This window comes from Acanthochromis polyacanthus, chromosome 24, assembly GCF_021347895.1.
Source record: "Acanthochromis polyacanthus isolate Apoly-LR-REF ecotype Palm Island chromosome 24, KAUST_Apoly_ChrSc, whole genome shotgun sequence".
Classification (NCBI taxonomy): domain Eukaryota; kingdom Metazoa; phylum Chordata; class Actinopteri; family Pomacentridae; genus Acanthochromis; species Acanthochromis polyacanthus.
Window position 1 is genome coordinate 5,604,872 of NC_067136.1, and position 23,838 is coordinate 5,628,709.

General features: G+C 43.7%; 2 protein-coding genes across 47 annotated transcripts; both read right to left on the reverse strand.

The window, feature by feature from the left end:
- Positions 1–6,115: 6,115 nt before the first annotated feature.
- Positions 6,116–12,596, reverse strand: zgc:153012 (TSC22 domain family protein 4). Of its 45 annotated transcripts, none has more exons than XM_051944507.1 (7): positions 12,254–12,596; positions 12,108–12,197; positions 11,123–12,007; positions 8,716–9,455; positions 8,348–8,481; positions 7,041–7,092; positions 6,116–6,774 (listed from the first exon to the last, which is right to left on the reverse strand). In XM_051944507.1, exons 4-7 carry the CDS (start codon positions 9,379–9,381, stop codon positions 6,619–6,621), a joined length of 1,008 nt encoding a protein of 335 aa, XP_051800467.1. In that variant the 5' UTR covers positions 9,382–9,455; positions 11,123–12,007; positions 12,108–12,197; positions 12,254–12,596; the 3' UTR covers positions 6,116–6,618. The 45 variants fall into 45 exon arrangements, with proteins under 45 accessions (XP_051800467.1, XP_051800504.1, XP_051800473.1 ...); XM_051944544.1 differs by having other exon boundaries at positions 11,123–11,611; positions 11,852–11,917; positions 12,108–12,596; XM_051944513.1 differs by having other exon boundaries at positions 11,123–11,785; positions 11,852–11,917; positions 12,108–12,596.
- Positions 12,597–14,867: 2,271 nt separating this feature from the next.
- On the reverse strand, positions 14,868–23,522 carry LOC127532594 (2-acylglycerol O-acyltransferase 2-A-like). Of its 2 annotated transcripts, none has more exons than XM_051944504.1 (9): positions 23,292–23,522; positions 20,785–20,963; positions 20,603–20,663; positions 20,334–20,477; positions 19,153–19,283; positions 17,443–17,486; positions 17,170–17,354; positions 16,487–16,595; positions 14,868–15,523 (listed from the first exon to the last, which is right to left on the reverse strand). In XM_051944504.1, exons 1-9 carry the CDS (start codon positions 23,383–23,385, stop codon positions 15,469–15,471), a joined length of 1,002 nt encoding a protein of 333 aa, XP_051800464.1. In that variant the 5' UTR covers positions 23,386–23,522; the 3' UTR covers positions 14,868–15,468. The 2 variants fall into 2 exon arrangements, with proteins under 2 accessions (XP_051800464.1, XP_051800463.1); XM_051944503.1 differs by having other exon boundaries at positions 17,264–17,354; positions 23,292–23,517.
- Between the last annotated feature and the right edge of the window lie 316 nt (positions 23,523–23,838).

A 23,838-nucleotide genomic window follows, 5' to 3' on the forward strand; every position in this document is an offset into this window, starting at 1 on the left:
CACTGTTTTTCTATCATTGTGGGGACATACCATTGACTCCCATTCATATCTAACCCCTAACCCTAACCCTAACCCAGACCAAAACAATGTCTAACCCTAAAGAAACGTTTTTGCACTTTTACTTTTTCAGTAACAACAACATGACCAAGAAAACACTGTTTAAACTTGTGGGGACCGAAATGAGGTCCCCACAAGGACAAACATGGGCACACACACACACACACACACACACACACACACACACACACACACACAAAGACACACAGACACAGACACACACACTCTTCTACTTCTATCTTAGTGAGGACATCCATAGGCGTAATGCATTTCCTAGAGCCTTACCCTAACCTTAACCATCACAACTGATTGCCTAAACTTAATCCTTACCCTAACCCTAACCAAACCTCAATTCATACCTGTTCTCTATAAACAAGTCTTCACCCTCAAACATGGCTGTTTCAAAGTGAGGACCGGCCAAAATGTCCTCACTTTGTAAAAATGTCCTCACTTTGATAGTTAAATGCAGAAAATGGTACTCACCATGTAGCAAGTACAAGAACACACACACACACACACACACACACACACACACACACACACACACACACACACACACACACACACACACACACAAAGACACACAGACACAGACACACACACTCTTCTACTTCTATCTTAGTGAGGACATCCATAGACGTAATGCATTTCCTAGAGCCTTACCCTAACCTTAACCATCACAACTGATTGCCTAAACTTAATCCTTACCCTAACCCTAACCAAACCTCAATTCATACCTGTTCTCTATAAACAAGTCTTCACCCTCAAACATGGCTGTTTCAAAGTGAGGACCGGCCAGAATGTCCTCACTTTGTAAAAATGTCCTCACTTTGATAGTTAAATGCAGAAAATGGTACTCACCATGTAGCAAGTACACCTATACACACACACACACACACACACACACACACACACACACACACACACACACACACACACACACACACACACACACACACATACTGTGTATTCCTGTCTTTGTGGGGACATACCATTGACTCCCATTCATATCTAACCCCTAACCCTAACCTTAACCTTAACCAAACCTTAACCCAGACTAAACAATCCCTAACCCCAAAGAAACGTTTTTGCACTTTTACTTTTTCAGTAACAACAACATGTGGCTATACTTGTGGGGACATTTGGTCCCCACAAGTATAGCCACAACCTGATCACTAAATACACACACACACACACTCTGATAATCTTAATCCTGTTGTTGTTTTCCAGATTCTCTTTGTATTTCTGTGAGTGTGTGTGTGTGTGTGTGTGTGTGTGTGTGTGTGTGTGTGTGTGTGTGTGTGTGTGTACAGGGGGCGGAGCTTGTGCCACCACAGATTAATCCATCTCCTTGCTCTATTTGTTGTTTTTTCAAAGCTGCTGTGATTCCAGACAAACACCAGATAGATCAGAGACGTTAAAAATAAAACTGAAGGTCAACTCTGACTTCTCAGAATGTAGAAACATTTTTGAATTACCTCTGAAACATCTCTGGAACATCTCTTCTACATTTGATCTTCATGTGTGACGTCACTATGACCTCAGCATCACTGTTGGCATTGTTTACATGTTTTTGTTCAGTTTGTTGTTATTTATTTACCTCCGGTCATGTGTCAGTGAAAATTTGAAGAAGCTGCTTTGACTTTTGCTCAGAACTTTTCTCCAAGGTCCGTTTGTTTCTTCAGTGGATATTATTACATCAGAGGTGTAAACAAACAAACAAACAAACAAACAAACAGTCTGAAGGTGCGTGTCCACTAATGTGATTTTCCCGCACGGCAACCCACCGCATCTGAACATCTCACGGCTGGTGGGCGGTCACTAGTGGACCACAGCATGGTCACTGACCGAGCTTTCAGCTGACAGTCCAGCAGATGAGTCTGATTTCCCTTTTATTTAGAAAACACTTCAGTGAAAAGTATTTCTGAAATCATTTGAGGTGAGAAATAATCTACAGCAGCTGAATCTGTCCTGGTTTTATTTCATTGATGCTTAGATGTTTGAGGACAGTTTCAGGATGCGCGGAATCTCTGCATGCTGCATCTAATTTACATAAAGTAGAGTCCAGTCTACTTTATGCAAATGAGCTGCAGGTAAACACACCGGATCACAGATGGAAAGGCACCACAACCGGACCAGAATGCCACATGTGGGGTGTTTCCAGCTGTGATCCGGTGTGTTTACCTGCAGCTCATTTACATAAAGTAGAGCAGAGATTCCACACATCCTGAAACTGTCCTCAAACATCTAAACTAACCATCAGTGAAATAAAACCAGGACACATTCAGCTGCTGCAGCTTATTTCTCTCCTCAAATGATTTCAGAAACACTTTTCCCTGAAGTGTTTTGTAATAATCGACAAAGTTTGCAGCCGAGCCGCCATGTTGGTCCGGTTTGAAATCCAGGAGCAGACCAGCCCCCGAGTCGATGCGTTTGTCCAATCAGGGGAGGAAAGCAGCCTAAAGAAGGTGTTGAACACAGTTCACTGTGGAGGAGAAGCCTCTAACAGCTGGATCTGAGCACGCATGGTAACCATCAGTGTTTTAGAAATAAAAGGGAAAGTTTGTGGTCCAGCCGCTGTGATTATCAGACTGATCTGCTGGACTGTCAGCTGAAAGCTCGGTCATGTGACCACGCTGTGGTCCACTAGTGACCGCCCGCCGGCCGTGAGATGTTCAGGTGCGGTACGTTGCCGTGCGGGAAAAATGCATTAGTGGACACGCGGCTAAAGTTACAAACAAACAAACGTAAACAAACACCAGCCAGTCATAAACAAACAAATGTAAGCAAACACCAGCCAGTCATAAACAAACAAACAAACACCAGCCAGTCGTAAACAAACATAAACAAACACCAGCCAGTCGTAAACAAACACCAGCCAGTTATAAACAAACATAAACAAACACCAGCCAGTCATAAACAAACAAACAAACAAACACCAGCCAGTCGTAAACAAACACCAGCCAGTTATAAACAAACATAAACAAACACCAGCCAGTCGTAAACAAACACCAGCCAGTTATAAACAAACATAAACAAACACCCGCCAGTCATAAACAAACAAACAAACAAACACCAGCCAGTCGTAAACAAACATAAACAAACACCAGCCAGTCATAAACAAATGTAAACAAACACCGGCCAGTCATAAACAAACAAACAAACAAACACCAGCCAGTCGTAAACAAACATAAACAAACACCAGCCAGTCATAAACAAACGTAAACAAACACCAGCCAGTTATAAACAAATGTAAACAAACACCAGCCAGTCGTAAACAAACAAACATGAACAAACACCTGGGGGGTATTCCACGAAGCTGGCTAAAACAGGCTGGGCTTACGCCGGTAAGCGTGGCTTAAATAAGCGGCAACTTTAATCTCAGCTGCAAGTAGTTCCACAAACGAGGCTCAGCTGTTTTTCAGAGACGCTTATTCAAGCCAGGCTGATCCAAGCTGCGGCTGAGCGCGCGTCCGGGGGAGATAAAAAGCCCCGACGTGTCGATCGTCGAAATGATGATATTATGTCTAAAAACAGAGCGGAGACTTTCTCTTCAGCGGAGCAGAAACTTCTCACGGAGTTGTACGAGGACTACAGGGAGATTATCACAAGAAAAGGCAACACGGTTGATAAATAAAGCTCCAGACGCTGCCTGGCAAAGCATTGCCGACCGTTTAAATGCGTGTTTATTTTCTTTTTAATGAAGCACTTAGTCTGAGCGTACACACACACACGTCTGAAAATTTAATTTTCAGAGGGCAAGTTTTTGACACTGATTAGGGATAACCCACAGCTGCAGTGGTTGATGACTTTTTTTTCCTCACCCTGAAGTTTGTCACACTACTGTGGCCCAGAGGAGATCAATCTGATGAAATAAAGCTTTCAAAACCCACTGAAGACATTTTTTATGTGTGTATAAACATATATATGAGAGAAAGAGGCTACAGCCTGGTTTTGTGTAATGTGATGGTGGTTTTCACTTTTTACTCTGGTAGGCCTAATTCATGTTCTTGATGTGACAAATATATATCCACCATAGATGAATAAAGCAGCAGGTAACACCTAAAACCAAAGGAGGAATACTTTGGAAAAAAGGGGCAACTTCATGTGGAGATGTTTCATCAAACACTCAAACTTTGAATGAAAAGCAGAAAAAAACATGTAGGCCTACAGAGGAGATGTCATTTTTATCAGAGATGATAGTGCTACTGTGCCCTACATTTAAATAAGGGAGAAGACACAAATGAGCTGTACACTAAATAGTTCTCTCATCATTTGGCCTCACCTTTGGATTCTCATCATGATCAGATTGGACCGCTGGTAAAAGGAAGGTATTCTTTATGGAAAACTGTGTCCTGTTTATTTTAACACAATCTGTGCCTATTCCTGTTACGTGTTGACTGAACTTTGAGGGTGAAAGAAGAAAGAAAATCAGATATTTCCAAGTATTTACCGCTGGTGGATTCCAACCCACGGCGCAATGAAAAGTAAAACCACATTTAATCTACTTAACTACGCTCGAACCACTGATCCACAGTTACACACTGTGACAAAATGTGTAGTGTAATATGATAGAGTTTGATTCACGGTTATTCCGGCGTTATTTAAAAAAGGTCTCAATGTATGTCACCGAACAAGAACATCACTGATTACAGATCAAGATGAATTTAATGTGTAACATGCGGTTCACAGGCGTCTTTCTGAAGCTCGTCAGAACCTTCTCTGACATGGAGTTAAAGTAAGCTTGACTGTTAGCCTGTCCCGGACCAGGCTTGTCGCTCTGGCTGAGTTACCATGGTTACCAAGCCAGGCTAGCCCTAAGCCTTGTTGGTGGAACTAAACTCTCACTAAAGTTAGCGAAGCTGACCGAAATAAGCCAGGCTTAGACCTAAGCCAGCTTCATGGAATACCCCCCAGCCAGTCATAAACAAACATTAACAAACACCAGCCAGTTGTAAACATACAAATGTAAACAAACACCAGCCAGTCATAAACAAACAAACGTAAACAAACACCAGCCAGTCGTAAATAAACATAAACAAACACCAGCCAGTCATAAACAAACAAACAAACAAACACCAGCCAGTTGTAAACAAATAAATGTAAACGAACACCAACCAGTCGTAAACAAACATAAACACCAGACAATCGTAAACAAACAAACATAAACAAACAAATGTAAACAAACACCAGCCAGTCATAAACAAGCATAAACAAATACCAGCCAGTCATAAACAAGCATAAACAAACACCAGCCAGTTGTAAACAAACAACATGAACAAACACCAGCCAGTCGTAAACAAACAAACATGAACAAACACCAGCCAGTTGTAAACAAAAAATGGAAACAAACACCAGCCAGTCATAAACAAACACCAGCCAGTCGTAAACAAACAAACATGAACAAACACCAGCCAGTTGTAAACAAAAAATGGAAACAAACACCAGCCAGTCGTAAACAAACAAATGTAAACAAACACCAGCCAGTTGTAAACAAACAAATGTAAACAAACACCAGTCAGTCGTAAAAAAGCAAATGTAAACAAATACCAGACAGTTTTAAACAAATGTAAACAAACACCAGCTAGTCGTAACAAACATAAACAATCACCAGCAAGTCGTAAACAAACAAATTAAACAAACACCAGCCAGTCGTAAACAAATGTAAACAAACACCAGACAGTCGTAGACAAACAAATGTAAACAAACACCACCCAGTCGTAAACACGCAAATGTAAACAAATACCAGACAGTTTTAAATAAATGTAAACAAACACCAGCTAGTCGTAAACAAACACCAGCTAGTTGTAAATAAACAAACACTAGCTAGTTGTAAACAAACAATCACCAGACAGTCATAAACAAACAAGCATAAACAAACACCAGCCAGTCATAAACAAAGAAACACCAGCCAGTCATAAACAAACACCAGCCAATTGTAAACAAACATAAACAAACACCAGCCAGTTGTAAACAAACAAACATAAACAAACATCAGCCAGTCATAAACAAACAAACACCAGCCAGTCGTAAACAAACAAACAGTAGGAAGTGCAGCTTGTTGTGCAGTTAGACTTTATTAATTTATTACACTCTAACCTTCATCATCGTCACTCAGAACACCTGAAACTGATACCAACAGTCCTGTTGTCACGGTAACCAGGCTCCTCAACAGTCGCACTTGTTACCATGATGACATCCATAGAGGAACAGCACCTGGTGATCAGGTGTGTAGGATGTGTGCAGGTTGTATCAGTGTTGTGTAGGTTGAGTTGTGTTGTGTGTCAGCGTTGTATAGTGGTCATGTTGTGTTGCAGTGTGTTGTGCTCAGGTTGTGTTGTCCTCAGGTTGTGTTGTCTATCGGTGTTGTGTTGTGCTCAAGTTGTGTTGTGTTGTGTATCAGTGTTGTGTTGTTCTCAGGTTGTGTTATGTATCAGTGTTGTGTTGTTCTCAGGTTGTGTTGTGTTGTGTATCAGTGTTGTGTTTTGCTCAAGTTGTGTTGTGTATCAGCGTTGTATTGTGCTCAGGTTGTGTTGTGCTCAGGTTGTGTTGTGTTGTGTATCAGCGTTGTATTGTGTTCAGGTTGTGTGTCAGGGCTCTCAGGATGTGGTTCTCTCTCTCCAGCTGCTGGTTCTTCTCCTGCAGGTCTCTGATTTGTTCCCTCAGAAGCTCCACCTCCTCCCTGACAGCTAGCATCAGGTGACTCTTCACCAGGTCCTACACACATGTAAACAAACGTTAAAACAGATTTATGGGGAGTCTGTATAAGGAGCTGGATGCATGCAGGTTGCTGTAACAGCTTCATTCAGTGGTTTTAGTAACTTTCAGATCACCAGTTACCATGGAGACCTAGCTCCTCAGCATCGGTTACCATGGAGCTGTAGCTCTACAGCATCAGTTGCCATGGAGATCTAGCTCCTCAGCATCAGTTACCATGGAGATCTAGCTCCTCAGTAGTAAACTACAGCAGATATCAGACTCACCATGGCCTGTTCAATTTTGTTGTCGATGGCGGTCAGACTGTTACTGGAACTACTGCAAGACAGAGAGACAGACAGGTCAGAGACACACAGACAGGTCAGAGACACACAGACAGACAGACAGACAGACAGGTCAGAGACAGACAGGCAGAGACAGACAGGTATCACGACATGTATCAATCAGTGATCAATAATCAATCTGATGACCTCAAGGCCAATCTGAGCATGTCTGTAGAAGAAGCTCCACCCCTGCACCTGGTTGCCGTGGTTACCTGTGGCAGAACAGCAGCAGTGACATCATGGTGGAGTTGGAGTCCTGCCCAGGGACTGACCAATGGGGGTGAGGGGCAGCAGGGGGCGGGGCTGGCAGCCTGAGAGGTCGTGGTTGGTTGGTCAGTCTGGGTTGGACCTCTGTGATTGGCTGAGTTCTGGAGGGCGGAGCCAGACACCTGTGAGTCGTCGTTGTGGGCCAGGACTCACGCACACCTGAGACGTGACCTCTGACCTTCCTACGGTCCCGTAACACCACAGTCGTCTCTGGTTGCTTCGCAACAAGCAGCCGTGTCCTCAGAGGAAGGGGCGGGGTCGATGGGGGACGCCGCTGAGGATGTGGGGCGGAGTCAGAGACCTGCTGACCTGGCATCATCTTCTTTAAACCAGCATACATCTTCAGCCAATCAGATCTCCCTGTCAGTTCACTATCGGGCAATCATATCATTCATTGGTTGCTCAGAGAGCCTCGTCCAATGAGGAGCAGCTGTGAAGGTCCAGATGTTGTCTTCAGACTGGACTCAGAGGATCTTCTAGAAGACGGAGACACCCCAGGCTTTCATGTCCAGCTCCCTCCTACTCTCTGGTCTGTGATTGGCTGCTGCCTCATTCCAGCTCCCTCCTACTCTCTGCTCTGTGATTGGCTGCTGCCTCATTCCAGCTCCCTCCTACTCTCTGCTCTGTGATTGGCTGCTGCCTCATTCCAGCTCCCTCCTACTCTCTGCTCTGTGATTGGCTGCTGCCTCATTCCAGCTCCCGCCCACTCATGGTCAGCCAATGGGAGGGCTGTGGGGACATTCTCCTCCTGCCCACTCACACACAGAGCCTCATTCATTCTCTGTGACTGCAGCAGCCTCAACCTGATCACCTGCACACACCTGCATGACATCACACCCTTCTGAGCCAATCACACAACAGGAGACCTGTCCAGCTGCTTGAACCAATCAGCAGGAACCAATTAAAAACACATCAACAACAACACAATCAAACAAACAACACACTGTAAAAACAACAACCTCAGGTAAACAACAAAGCATCACCTGGCGTCCCCCGGAAGGCTGAAGATGGTTTGGTCCAGACTGAAGGCTGAAGGAGTCTGGATAGGGGTCAGAGAGGGATGGTACGGTCCAGCAGGGGGGGAGTTGGGCTGAGAGTGGGACAGCCGGAGGACAGACTGACAGACAGACAGGTAGGGAGACAGACAGGTAGGGAGACAGAGAGACAGACAGGTGAGACTTTGAACATTTTAACATTTAAAATGTACATTTTTGAGTGTGTACGTGTGTACATATATATATATATGTATGTATGTATCTTATGTATATATTTAGGATTATCTTGTTATGTATGTGTGTATATATATTGTGTGTGTGTGTGTGTGTGTGTGTGTGTGTGTGTGTGTGTGTACCCGTCCTGCAGCGTCTACGTCCAATCGTAGAGGAGGAGGGACATTTCGTGGGCGGGGAGAAGGCGGTGGAGGGGTGGAGTCTAAGCCCTGCACTCTCATTGGCTCCCTGCGGTCCAGCAGCCGGATGTTGATTGGCTCTTCGTGTGTCGGTGAAGGTGGGCCGCTGCGCAAAACAAGCCCCGCCCCTTCCACCCCTCTCATTGGCTGAGCCAGGAGGTGGGGGATGTCCCGGGAGTGGACTCCACCTGTGTCTCTGTCTCGGCCAATCATCTCCAGAGACTCCAGCGAGTGGGCGTGTCTCATGCTGTCCATCACCCGCCTGAACCCCGCCCCTGACTGTCTCTCCAGGAACTCCATACATGTCCATCGCCCTCGGCGATATGACTCGCCCCGCCCCCCGCCGCCGGCCCCACCCACTGCCAGCCTCACCACCCTGAACCTGGAGGATAACCCCGCCCCCTGCCCCGCAGCATCATGGGAGACATACTTCCTCTTCAGGGAGGGCGTGGTCGGCTGGGAGGAGCTTCCTTGAGAGCTGCAGGAGGAGGCGTCTGATTGGAGGACGGACAGGACCACGCTGGGAGATGATTGGCCGGCTGGACTTTGGTGTAAGTCTGAGGTCACACTGGTGATCTGGAAGCCACTCCTCTTTTTACCACCACTCATCCTCACACACACAAACACACACACACACACACACACACACACACACACACACACACACACGCTCTACAGGCTCACTGAAACACACAAACATAAAGACACAAACAAATAAGGAACGTGTTCGTGTCACTCAGGAGTTTGTTCAAAAAACAGTTGTGTTCTGCATAAACAGACAGTCAAACAAACAAAAACAAATATATACACACATAAAGACACAAACAAAAACAAACATGACTATGCTACTGGTCATGTGACTAATTTCGTGTAATCACTGAAGCCTTAAAGCCCGATTAGAAATGTTGACATTCAAAGCAACATGTTGTTTTCTTCTGTTGTTTACTTCCTAACCAGGTTCTTCAGATGATCCAGAACATTAAGCTAGTTGGAACTGAGTAGAGTTTGATGTCAGACATCTGTTAGCCTCTGTTTCCATCTGTTAGCATCTATTAACTTTGTTTTACATCTGATTGCATCTGTTTCCATCTGTTATCTTCTGTTTACATCTGTTAGCATCTGTTAGCTTCTCTCCTGCTTTCTGTGCTCATTAAACTACATTCTAATCCAGCTATTAAAGCTGCTTTCAGCTCCAGACGTTTCTGTTGTCAGACATCTTCTGTTAGCATCTGTTAGCTTCTGTTTCCATCTGTTAACTTCTGGTTCTATCCGTTAGCATCTGTTAGCATCTATTAACTTTGTTTTCCATCTGATTGCATCTGTTTCCATCTGTTAGCTTCTGTTAACATCTGTTAGCTTATGTTTCTATCTTTTATCTTCTGTTTACATCTGTTTGCTTCTGTTTCCATATGTTAGCATCTGTTAGCTTCTCTACTGCTCTCTGTGCTCATTAAACTACATTCTAATCCAGCTACGATAAAGCTGCTTTCAGCTCCAGATATTTCTGGCGTCAGACATCTGTTAGCCTCTGTTAGCATCTATTTACTTTGTTTTCCATCTGTTTGCATCTGTTTCCATCTGTTAGCATCTGTGAGCATCTGTTAGCTTCTGGTTTTATCCGTTAGCAACTGTTAGCATCTATTTACTTGTTCACATCTGTTTCCTTCTGTTAGTATCTGTGAGCATCTGTTAGCTTCTGGTTCCATATGTTAGCATCTGTTAGCATGTATCAGCTTCTCCTATGCTCTCTGTGCTCATTTGACTACATTCTAATCCAGCTAAACTACAATAAAGCTGCTTTCAGTTCCAGATGTTTCTGTTATCAAATATCTAACTTCTGCTAGCATATTTTAGCTTTTGTTAGCATGTGTTAGCATGTGATAGCCTATCCAATGCTCTCCATGCTCATTAAATTACTGAACTACAGCTGCTCTCAGTTCCAGATGTGTCTGTTGTCAGACATCTGTTAACTTCTGCTAACATCTTTTAGCTTCTGTTAGCATGTGATAGCCTATCCAATGCTCTCCATGCTCATTAAACTACTGAACTACAGCTCCTCTCAGTTCCAGATGTGTCTGTTGTCTGACGGCAGAACAAGGATGAAACAGGCGACATGCTAACTTGCTAACATTCTAATCAGCAGTAGCTTCATTTAAATACTGATTTTATGATGTCATCTGACAACAAACACAACATTTTAACAACAACAATCCCACAGTAAGGAGAAAAGCTGTGATCAGGTCGTATTGATTGATTAGTGGCTGAACAAGTGATTTGATTGGTGGAAGCTGTGTGACCTCAGTGTATTTAAATCCAGACACAACACAGTGAAGGCAGGAAACTGTCTCACCACACATCCCATCTGTCTGTCTCTCTGTCTGTGTCCCGTCAGTGTCTCTGGTCCTGCAGCCTTCGTCTCATGGTCTTCTTCTTCTGCTGCTGCTGCTTCCTGCTTCTGCTGCTGGTTGCTTCAGTTTGCTGCCTGTTGCACAACATGGATTAACGTGAGTCACAGAGTGTTTGTGGCACTTCAGGTTCTGCAGGAATTTAACCGTTCAGACCGCAGTCAGTCGCATTCTGTGCTGCATTTCACCCAGAAGGCAGTCAGAACAGTCTGCTGCACCTCAGAATACCCTGACAGCAGAGTGACCTGCAGTCAGACCATCCAACACCTCATTCTACACGTTATCTAACCCTACACCTCATCACCACTCTACACCTCATTCTACACCTCATCACCACTCTACACCTCATTCTACACCTCATCACCACTCTACACCTCATTCTACACCTCATCACCACTCTACACCTCATCACCACTCTACACCTCATTCTACACCTCATCACCACTCTACACCTCATTCTACACCTCATCACCACTCTACACCTCATCACCACTCTACACCTCATTCTACACCTCATCACCACTCTACACCTCATCACCACTCTACACCTCATTCTACACCTCATCACCACTCTACACCTCATCACCACTCTACACCTCATTCTACACCTCATCACCACTATACACCTCATCACCACTCTACACCTCATTCTACACCTCATCACCACTCTACACCTCATCACCACTCTACACCTCATCACCACTCTACACCTCATTCTACACCTCATCACCACTCTACACCTCATCACCACTCTACACCTCATTCTACACCTCATTCTACACCTCATCACCACTCTACACCTCATTCTACACCTCATCACCACTCTACACCTCATCACCCCTCTACACCTTATCTAACCCTACACCTCATTCTACACGTCATCTAACCCTACACCTCATCACCACTCTACACCTCATCACCACTCTATACCTCATTCTACACCTCATCACCACTCTACACCTCATCACCACTCTACACCTCATTCTACACCTCATCACCACTCTACACCTCATTGTACACCTCATCACCACTATACACCTCATCACCACTCTACACCTCATTCTACACCTCATCACCACATCACCACTCTACACCTCATCACCTCATTGTACACCTCATCACCACTCTACACCACATCACCACTCTACACCTCATCACCATTCATGAACATGAACCAAAACCACTTAAAAATACCACAACACAAAAAACTAAAATTAGACATAGAACAGCCAAACCAAGACGTAAGAACAACAAAAATTAGACATAAAACAGGAAAAAATGAGACATAAAAGCCAAAACAAGATGCAAAAATCTAAAATTAAACATAAAATGGGAAAAAGCAAGACGTAAAACACCAAAAATTAGACATAAAACAGCCACAAAGAGACAACAGAAAATTCCACAGTAAAAGTACTTTAACTGATAAAAGTTCTCCACAGTAAAAGTACTTTCACTGATAAAAGTTCTCTACAGTAAAAGTACTTTAACTCTGATAAAAGTTCTTCACAGTAAAAGTACTTTAACTCTGATAAAAGTTCTCCACAGTAAAAGTACTTTAACTGATAAAAGTTCTCCACAGTAAAAGTACTTTAACTGATAAAAGTTCTCCACAGTAAAAGTACTTTAACTCTGATAAAAGTTCTCCACAGTAAAAGTACTTTAACTCTGATAAAAGTTTTCCACAGTGAAAGTACTTTAACTCTGATAAAAGTTCTCTACAGTAAAAGTACTTTAACTCTGATAAAAGTTCTCTACAGTAAAAGTACTTTAACTGATAAAAGTTCTCCACAGTAAAAGTACTTTAACTCTGATAAAAGTTCTCTACAGTAAAAGTACTTTAACTCTGATAAAAGTTCTCTACAGTAAAAGTACTTTCACTTTGTTACTTAAGTTTGTTTACAAACAATAAATCAACAGTAAATCACAACATGTGACGTCAACGAGGTAAACACTCACGTTCACGCGCTGAGCCGAGGCGCGTTCCCGTGTCCTGCTGGTCCTGATTCGGATCAGCGGCCGGTGACGTCACCACCGAGCCCGGTGACACAATCGGTCCATTATTCAGAACAACAGGCTGCGCACAGCGCATGCGCGACACAGCCCGGGAGCAGCCAAAGGTTTCGGGAGCGCGCACAGAGTTTTGCGAGAATAAAGTTTGAAAGTGAACTTCCGGTTGTTCTCCTACGGGCTTTGTTGTGATTCTGTTGGATCCTCTGAGCTGGAGTTGCTCTCCTTCTCCTTCTGCTTCTGCTGTTGCTTCTCCTCCAGAACTACTCCTCCTCACTCCTCTCTCTTCCTCTTCCTCTCCATCCTCTGTGCGCGTCTCCGTTCAGCAGCCAATGAGCGCGCAGTAAACACCTTCACGGTCCTCCTCCTCCTTAGGTCCGGTTCTGACCCAGAGCATCTGGTGGAACCGACTGTAGACCAGAGCCAAAGCTGGACCAGAGTCAGAGCTGGACTTGTTCCTCGACTTAGTGTTGTTATTTTAAACATGATTAAAGTTTGACTGAAGGGGAATGTTGTAATTATAAACACTGTAAATAAAGTTTGATTTAAAGGGAATGTTGTAAATACAAACAATGTAAATAAAGTTTGATTTAAAGGAAATGCTGTAAATACAATGTAAATAAAGTTTGATTTAAAGGGAATGCTGTAAATATAAACAATGTAAATAAAGTTTGATTTAAAGGAAATGCTGTAAATACAAACAATGTAAATAAAGTTTGATTTGAAGGGAATGCTGTAAATATAAACAATGTAAATAAAGTTTGATTTAAAGGGAATGCTGTAAATATAAACAATGTAAATAAAGTTTGATTTAAAGGGAATGCTGTAAATATAAACAATGTAAATAAAGTTTGATTTAAAGGGAATGCTGTAAATATAAACAATGTAAATAAAGTTTGATTTAAAGGGAATGCTGTAAATATAAACAATGTAAATAAAGTTTGATTTAAAAAGAATGTTGTAAACATAAACAATGTAAATAAAGTTTGATTTAAAGGGAATGCTGTAAATATAAACAATGTAAATAAAGTTTGATTTAAAGGGAATGCTGTAAATACAATGTAAATAAAGTTTGATTTAAAGGGAATGCTGTAAATATAAACAATGTAAATAAAGTTTGATTTAAAGGGAATGCTGTAAATATAAACAATGTAAATAAAGTTTGATTTAAAAAGAATGTTGTAAACATAAACAATGTAAATAAAGTTTGATTTAAAGGGAATGCTGTAAATACAAACAATGTAAATAAAGTTTGATTTAAAGGGAATGCTGTAAATATAAACAATGTAAATAAAGTTTGATTTAAAAAGAATGTTGTAAACATAAACAATGTAAATAAAGTTTGATTTAAAAAGAATGTTGTAAACATAAACATGTAAATGACCTTTTATTTAAAAGGAATGCTGTGAATATAAAAAATGCAATGAAGCTTTATTTAAATCAAATGTTTTACTGTAATAATCATGTGTATAAAGTTTTATTTAGGTAAACATGTGAATGTAAACATGGTGTAAATAAAAGTCGATTTGAAGTAAATGTTGTGAATATAAACAATGTAAATAAAGTTTGATTTAAATTAAATGTTTTTAATGAAACAAGGATTTGAATAAAGTTTTATTTAGGTAAACATGTTGTGAAAGCAAACTCGGTGTGAGTAAAGGTTGATTCAAAGTAAACATGCCATCTGATTCCAGGTTTGAGTTTATTGTGAGGAAATATTTAGCAACAGTTAGCTTCATCTAGGGAGCTAATAGTTAGCTTCATCCAGGGAGCAAACAGGGAGCTTCATCTAGAGAGCTAACAGGTAGCTAGCAGGGAGCTAACAGTTAGCTTCATCCAGTTTCTGTTGTTGAGACCAGACAGAAAGTTAAAGTAGCTAACAGGGAGCTAACAGGTAGTAGACAGGTAGCTAACAGGGAGGTAACAGAGAGCTAACAAGAAGTTCACAGGAAGCTAACAGTTACCATTTCCTATGTCCACGCCAACCAATCACAATGTAACATCCTCTATGATGTCACACCACACCTGTAATAACTCACCTGTCAATCATCTGAGGTAATGTTTTTACAGAGAAACGCGATAAAACTTGTCTTTGGCATCAAACACTAGTTAGCATGCCTCATTAAATCAGTGAAGCCTTCAGAAGTCCATGAGGCTGCAGGTGTCCTCAGGTGTCCTCAGGTGTCAGATGAAGGTGAGGTGCTGATGCTCGTCCAGCCCGTAGGTGTGTTTGTGCTCCTCGAACAGGTCGGTCAGACTCTGCATGTAAACTTTGTGGAGACTCTCAATGTCGTCTCTGCTGGGACTCGGAGTCTGAGTGACCGGGATGGGCTTCCCCACTGGAGAGATAGAACACAGAGAACTGATGAAGCTAAATGATGCTAACTGAAGCTAAATGATGCTAACTGAAGCTAAATAATCTAACTGAAGCTAAATGATGCTAACTGAAGCTTCATAATGCTAACTGAAGCTAAACAATGATAACTGAAGCTGCATAATGCTAACTGAAGCTAAATGATGCTAACTGAAGCTAAATAATCTAACTGAAGCTAAATGATGCTAACTGAAGCTTCATAATGCTAGCTGAAGCTAAACAATGATAACTGAAGCTGCATAATGCTAACTGAAGCTAAATGATGCTAACTGAAGCTAAATAATCTAACTGAAGCTAAATGATGCTAACTGAAGCTTCATAATGCTAACTGAAGCTAAACAATGATAACTGAAGCTGCATAATGCTAACTGAAGCTAAATGATGCTAACTGAAGCTAAATAATCTAACTGAAGCTAAATGATGCTAACTGAAGCTTCATAATGCTAACTGAAGCTAAATAATGCTAACTGAAGCTAAACAATGATAACTGAAGCTGCATAATGCAAACTGAAGCTAAATGATGCTAACTGAGAATAAATTCTGCTGCTTCTTACTGTTGCTAATATATGCTTCCCGCTGCTTACTAATGTTAGCTGTTGCTAATTTATGCATCCTGCTGCTAACGATTGCTATCTGGTGCTAAATTATGCCTCCTGCTGCTAATTATTGCTAACTGATGCTAACTTATGCTTCTTGTTGCTAAATATTGCTACCTATTACAAACGTATGCTTCCTGTTGCTAACTTATGCTCCCAGCTGCTATTTCTACCTGATGCTAAACTATGCTGTGTACACTAATGTCCTCTGACTGTTGACGAGGAGATCCATAAACCAGACAAATGATCAGATAATCAATGAACCAGACTAATGATCAGATAATCAATGAACCAGGTTATTGGTCCGGTGCATTGCTGTGGCGTTGCCGTACCGACGGTGTGGATGGACTTCCTGTAGGGAATCAGTCCAAAGCTGTACTGGAAAACTCCTCTGGCGTGGAACAGCGGCAGAGCAACTCCCATGATGCACTGCAGTCGGTTCTGTGGACAGGAAGACATCCCATAATCACTGTTAGTTACCAGGCAACACACAGGGAGCAGCTGGTTGGACAATGTGGTTGTTGGTTCGTGATATCAATTGTCGGTTGGTGACATCAGTTTCTGGTAGGTTATGTTAGTTTCTGGTAGATTATATTAGTTGCTGGTTGGTGACATTAGTTGCTGGTTGGTTACATTAGTTGCTGGTTGGTTACATTAGTTGCTGGTTGGTTATATTAGTTGCTGGTTGGTCACATTATTTGTTGGTTGGTTACATTAGTTGCTGGTTGGTGATATCAGTTGCTGGCTGGCTACTGTGGTTGCTGGCTGGCTACTGTGGTTGCTGGCTGGCTACTGTGGTTGCTGGCTGGCTATACTAGTTGCTGGTTGGTGATATCAGTTGCTGATTGGCTACTGTGTTTGCTGGTTGGCTACTGTGTTTGCTGGTTGGCTACTGTGTTTGCTGGTTGGCTACTGTGTTTGCTGGTTGGCTACTGTGTTTGCTGGTTGGTTAATGTGGTTGCTGGTTGATTAATGTGGTTGCTGGTTGGTTAATGTTGTTGCTGGTTGGTTATACTAGTTGCTGGTTGCTTGCTGGGTGATGAATGTGGTTGCTGGTTCATTGCCATGGTTGCTGGTTTACTACTGTGGTTGCCATGGGGACCTCTGACCTGCAGCCTCCTCAGCGGGGATCCGGTCGGGTTCTCCATCTGATCAAACAGCTCGTTCTCTCCAAAAGAAAACACTGGAACCAGCTGAGCTCTGCAGGAACACAAACACAGTAAGCAGCCGTTTAGCCCCGCCTCCCAGCTGCAACCTGTGCCCCGCCTCCTCTACAAGCTCCACCCACCCGTGTTTGAGAGCCAGTTTGATGAAGCCCTTCCTGTTCCGCACCTGGAAAACAAATGAGATTCAACCAAGTGAACAACACACAAGAACATGTCTTTATCTAACGTCCAATCAGCTGTCTGTTTTCAACTAAGGTCCAATCAGGATGTCTGTCTTCATTGAAGGTCCAATCAGGATGTCTGTCTTCATCTAACGTCCAATCAGGATATCTGTCTTCATCTAACGTCCAATCAGCTGTCTGGCTTCATCTAATGTCCAATCAGGATGTCTGTCTTCATCTAACGTCCAATCAGGATGTCTGTCTTCATCTAACGTCCAATCAGGATGTCTGTCTTCATCTAACGTCCAATCAGGATGTCTGTCTTCATCTAACGTCCAGTCAGCTGTCTGTCTTCATCTAACGTCCAGTCAGCTGTCTGTCTTCATCTAACGTCCAATCAGGATGTCTGTCTTCATCTAACGTCCAATCAGCTGTCTGTCTTCATCTAACGTCCAATCAGGATGTCTGTCTTCATCTAACGTCCAATCAGGATGTCTGTCTTCATCTAACGTCCAGTCAGCTGTCTGTCTTCATCTAACGTCCAATCAGGATGTCTGTCTTCATCTAACGTCCAATCAGCTGTCTGTCTTCATCTAACGTCCAATCAGCTGTCTGTCTTCATCTAACGTCCAATCAGCTGTCTGTCTTCATCTAACGTCCAATCAGCTGTCTGTCTTCATCTAACGTCCAGTCAGCTGTCTGTCTTTATCTAACGTCCAGTCAGCTGTCTGTCTTTATCTAACGTCCAGTCAGCTGTCTGTCTTTATCTAACTTCCAATCAGGTGTCTGTCTTTATGTAACGTCCAACCAGGTGTCTGTCTTCATCTAACGTCCAATCAGCTGTCTGGCTTCATCTAAAGTCCAATCAGGATGTCTGTCTTCATCTAACGTCCAATCAGGATGTCTGTCTTCATCTAACGTCCAATCAGCTGTCTGTCTTCATCTAACGTCCAATCAGCTGTCTGTCTTCATCTAACGTCCAATCAGCTGTCTGTCTTCATCTAACGTCCAATCAGCTGTCTGTCTTCATCTAACGTCCAGTCAGCTGTCTGTCTTTATCTAACGTCCAGTCAGCTGTCTGTCTTTATCTAACGTCCAGTCAGCTGTCTGTCTTTATCTAACTTCCAATCAGGTGTCTGTCTTTATGTAACGTCCAACCAGGTGTCTGTCTTCATCTAACGTCCAATCAGCTGTCTGGCTTCATCTAAAGTCCAATCAGGATGTCTGTCTTCATCTAACGTCCAATCAGGATGTCTGTCTTCATCTAACGTCCAATCAGGATGTCTGTCTTCATCTAACGTCCAATCAGCTGTCTGTCTTTATCTAACGTCCAGTCAGCTGTCTGTCTTTATCTAACTTCCAATCAGGTGTCTGTCTTTATGTAACATCCAACCAGGTGTCTGTCCTTACCTAACGTCCAATCAGCTGTCTGTCTTTATCGAGCTTCCAATCAGCTGTCTGTCTTTATCTAACATCCAATCAGATCTCCGTCCTTACCTAACATCCAATCAGATGTCTGTCCTTACCTAACGTCCAGTCAGCTGTCTGTCTTTATCAAATGTCCAATCAGCTGTCTGTCTTTATCTAATGTCCAATCAGCTGTCTGTCCTTATCTAATGTCCAATCAGCTGTCTGTCCTTACCTAACATCCAATCAGGACGTCTCAGGTACCTGTAGTGTTAAAGCTCCTGGTCTGGCGTCCAGAGATTCTGGAGCTCCGCCCACTGCGATGACGGCAACGTTTCCTCCTCCAGGACGACTGACCAGGTAGGACAGACTGGACTTACAGCTGGACACCAGACCTGGAGAACACACAGACAGACAGACAGGTAGAGAGACAGACAGACAGAGAGACAGAGAGACAGGTAGAGAGACAGACAGACAGACAGGTTATTCAGGTTGTGTTTCATTTTATTGATCTTCTTCCATCAGATTTTTTTCTCTGATCAACGTGTGAGGACCTACTGGAGATAAAAACGTGAAAGTTTCTCTCTAATTTCTCATCAGGTCTAAATCTGGAACAATATTGGAAAAACAGATCAGGAAATATCTGAGTATGAGGAGTAGAAATATGAAAAAACACAACAGCTGACTAACAGTAGTAGTAGTAGTAGTAGTGACCTGGATCTCCTCTACAGCCAGCAGAACACTGACTGGAGAACTCAGAGGAACTGAAGGAACCCTCAGAACATGACAACTGTCTTCATCTAGATCCCATCAGGACCACAGGAAGTCACATGATCCAGCTCTGTCCTCAGGTTAGGACATCAGAGAGTCCACACACCGAGCAGAGGACGTCTGGGGACAGCGAGGTCCGTCAGCCAATCAAAGAGCCTGATACTACCTCCTCCTGCTGACCTGCAGCCCAGTTTGTTCTGTACACAGACCTGACGAAACCAGGAGCAGAGGTCACCACGTTACTACGGTAACATACGGAGCAGGGTCACCACGTTACTATGGCAACATCTAGAGCAGGGGTCACCACGTTACTATGGCAACATCTAGAGATGGGTCACCACGTCACTATGGCAACATCTAAAGATGGGTCACCACGTCACTATGGCAACATCGAGAGCAGGGTCACCATGTTACTATGGCAACATCTAGAGCAGGGGTCACCACATTACTATGGCAACATCTAGAGCAGGGGTCACCACGTTACTATGGCAACATCTAGAGATGGGCCACCATGTTACTATGGCAACATCTAGAGCAGGGTCACAACATTACTATGTCAACACACGGAGCAGGGATCACCACGTTACTATGGCAACACACGGAGCAGGAGTCACCACATTACTATGGCAACACATGGACATGACAGACAGGTGGACAGACAGACAGGCGAGTACCTCCAGACATGATGTAATCCCTGAAGAGTGGAACCCTGAACCAGAACGGCAGCATCAGCAGGTGAGGAGTGAGTCCAGGAAACAGCCGAGAGAAACCTGTAGCCTCCGTACAGAAGTTACCAAACGCCCCGGCAACCAGCACACCTGGAACACAGACAGGTACAGGCAGACAGACAGGTAGAGGCAGACAGACAGGTAGAGGCAGGTCAATAGACAGACAGGTACAGACAGACAGGTTAATAATGTAGGCAGACAGGTGTGTCTCTCACCATGTGGGTGGAATCCAAAGATGTAGTTCTTCTTTGGATCCAGATCAACAGTTTTGATGAGCTGCAGACATCATCAGTAATCAGTAATCAATAATCAGTGACCAGAAATCAATCATCACTAACCATGGATCAATAATCAGTAAGCAGACTAACTGATCAGTGGGATTAATGAAGGGTCTCACCCTCAGGGGGAAGTAGTCCCTGAAGTATTCCCACACCATCCAGCTCCGGATCCAACCGGACCGCCGACCCCCACTGGTGGGCGTGTCCCAGTCCAGCCACAGCCAACCAGCGTACAGCAGAGCCAGCAACCACCAATCAGAGAGAGCCAGCAGGACGAAGCCAGCAAGACAGCACTGAGCTGACAGACAGGTAGAGACAGACAGGAAAAGACAGACAGACAGAGACAGACAGGTGACTTACATCAAGATCCAACTCTTTAATCAAACTTGCACCAGAACAAACTAACATTCTGATATTTGGATCAGACAGAGACGAGAGAGGGAGGCCACCAAGACTCCTATGACTCCTCTGAAGGAGTTCCAGCTTCAGACTGTTCATCCAACAACTGCTGTCTGTTCTTCACCAGTCAAAGCTTTATGGAGACAAAGAGAAAGATTCTGATGGAAAAAGCTCCAATTAAATGTCTACGAGAGTTCACATGTGGAGACTCTGATGTGAAGCATGGTGGAGGCAGCATCATGATGAAGCACGGGGAGGCGGCATCATGATTAAAGCACGGTGGAGGCGGCATCATGATTAAAGCACGGTGGAGGCGGCATCATGATTAAAGCACGGTGGAGGCGGCATCATGATGTGAAGCACGGTGGAGGCGGCATCATGATGTGAAGCACGGTGGAGGCGGCATCATGCTGTGAAGCACGGTGGAGGCGGCATCATGATGTGAAGCACGGTGGAGGCGGCATCATGATGTGAAGCACGGTGGAGGCGGCATCATGATGTGAAGCACGGTGGAGGCGGCATCATGATGTGAAGCACGGTGGAGGCAGCATCATGATGTGAAGCACGGTGGAGGCAGCATCATGATGTGAAGCATGGTGGAGGCAGCATCATGATGAAGCACGGTGGAGGCAGCATCATGATGTGAAGCACGGTGGAGGCATCATCATGATGTGAAGCACGGTGGAGGCGGCATCATGCTATGAAGCACGGTGGAGGCGGCATCATGATGTGAAGCACGGTGGAGGCAGCATCATGATGTGAAGCACGGTGGAGGCAGCATCATGATGTGAAGCACGGTGGAGGCAGCATCATGATGTGAAGCATGGTGGAGGCAGCATCATGATGAAGCATGGTGGAGGCTGCATCATGATGTGAAGCACGGTGGAGGCTGCATCATGATGTGAAGCATGGTGGAGGCAGCATCATAAAGGAAACAGTCACAGATCCTCAGAGATGGTTTGAAGACAACTAGGTGGAAGTTCTGGAGGAGTCCAGACCTGAATCCAGAACCAGAGTCTGGACCTGGACAGTTCTGTTGATCAGGAACCCTGAGGAACCTGACAGTTTAACAGTTTATGAAGAAGAACGCTCAGACTGATGGAGACCAACAGAAGGTTCTTCTACTGGATCCTGACTAAAGGAGAAGAACACTGGTGGAACCACTGAGTTCATCTTAAATCTGTAACTACCATCATTACTTTGTGTTTTTTGTAAACTGTCAGAACAATATAATGTACCTGATCCTGATTCTGTGTAGAGAACACCAAAGGAGAACATCTCCAGGGGTTCATCCTGCAGTAGGTGAGTTCTAGGAGCAGCTGGAAACATCTGCAGTCTTTTCTCTGAAGGAGTTCTGTAGATGTGCAGAACATCAGAGGCTTCGACCAGGCTGGTTCTACTGCTGGAACCTGATCTGGAACCCTGGTTCTGGTTCCTCCATGTGATGATCAGAGATTGACAGAAGGTCAGGCTGAGTTTATCTCCTTCACTGGATCTCCAGCAGTCAATGAATAATCAATAACCAGTCCTCAGCAGCAGTAATCAATAACCCAGGGGTGTCTAATATGAGGCCTGAGGGCCAAAAGTGGCCCTCCAGAGGGTCCAATGCGGCCCTGGGACGACTACGTAAAGTGTCAAAATTATAGAGAAGACAAAATAATTTATGAAGCATGACAAGTTGTTCTGATCATCAAGTAAAATACTAGATTGTTGCTTTCTGTCGTTCTGGGTTTCACTTTATTCATTGTTTTTGGTCTCATTATTGTCATTTGTGTCTTTTTTGTCTCGCTTGTGTCATTTGTTCATTTTTTATTTTTGTCTCATTTTTGTAATATATTATCTTGTTTTTTGTCTTTCTTTGTCTCGTGTTGATCCTCCAGTAAATCCTCCATGGTTCAGGTCCAGGTGACTAAATGTTGTGTTTCTTTGTAGACACTCTGTGATCTGGAAGTTGTAATGAGGAAATGACAAACTGAGGATGAATATTGAAACTGAACTTATTTCTCTTTAAAAAAATTCAGGTTGTTCATAATGTTTTGTAAAAAGATACTTCCTTAAATTTTCGGAATGGACTTTTTGCACTAAAACAAAGGAACCATTAGTAGCTGTGGTTATTTATTTAGAGGTTATTATTCTGTGGTTTTACTGGTCCGGTCCATTTGAGATGAAACTTGGCAGAATGTAGCCCCTGAACTAAAAGAGTTTGCAACAACCAGAGTGATCTTACCCAGAGCCAGGAAGGAGAAGATCCACTGCAGCACGGCGGCCGTCTGCAGCCTCCTCCGCAGCGGGATGTTCAGCGGGGCGAACTCGATCTTCATGCCGGCGGTCGCGCTCCTTTGCCCGGCTTGGAGCGTTGCGTCGTCCCGGTGCCTCCGTGTGGATGTCGGAGCTGCTGAGTGCCTGTCTGCCTGTCTGCCTACCCACCTGCCTGTCTGTCTGTCTATTCTCTCCTCTTTAATCAAACACAAACTGATAAAAAAAAACTTTCAACACGCTGTTACTCCACTCCAGCATTGCGCATGCGCGCCGGGCCCTGCCCCCTGGGTGGGTTCCTCTTAGCCAATCGCAGCTCGTGGCGAAATATGTCGGGAGCGAGCGTGGAGTCGGGCGCGTTCATATTACGGACACGAGGAGTTGCAGATGAAAGCGCAGTTTCAGGTTCAAAGTATGAAGTATAAAATATGAAGTATGAAGTATGTGCTGTGACAGAATCAGTGATCAATAGTGATCAATAGTGGTCAGGAGTGATCATCTATTGTTAATGAGTGCAG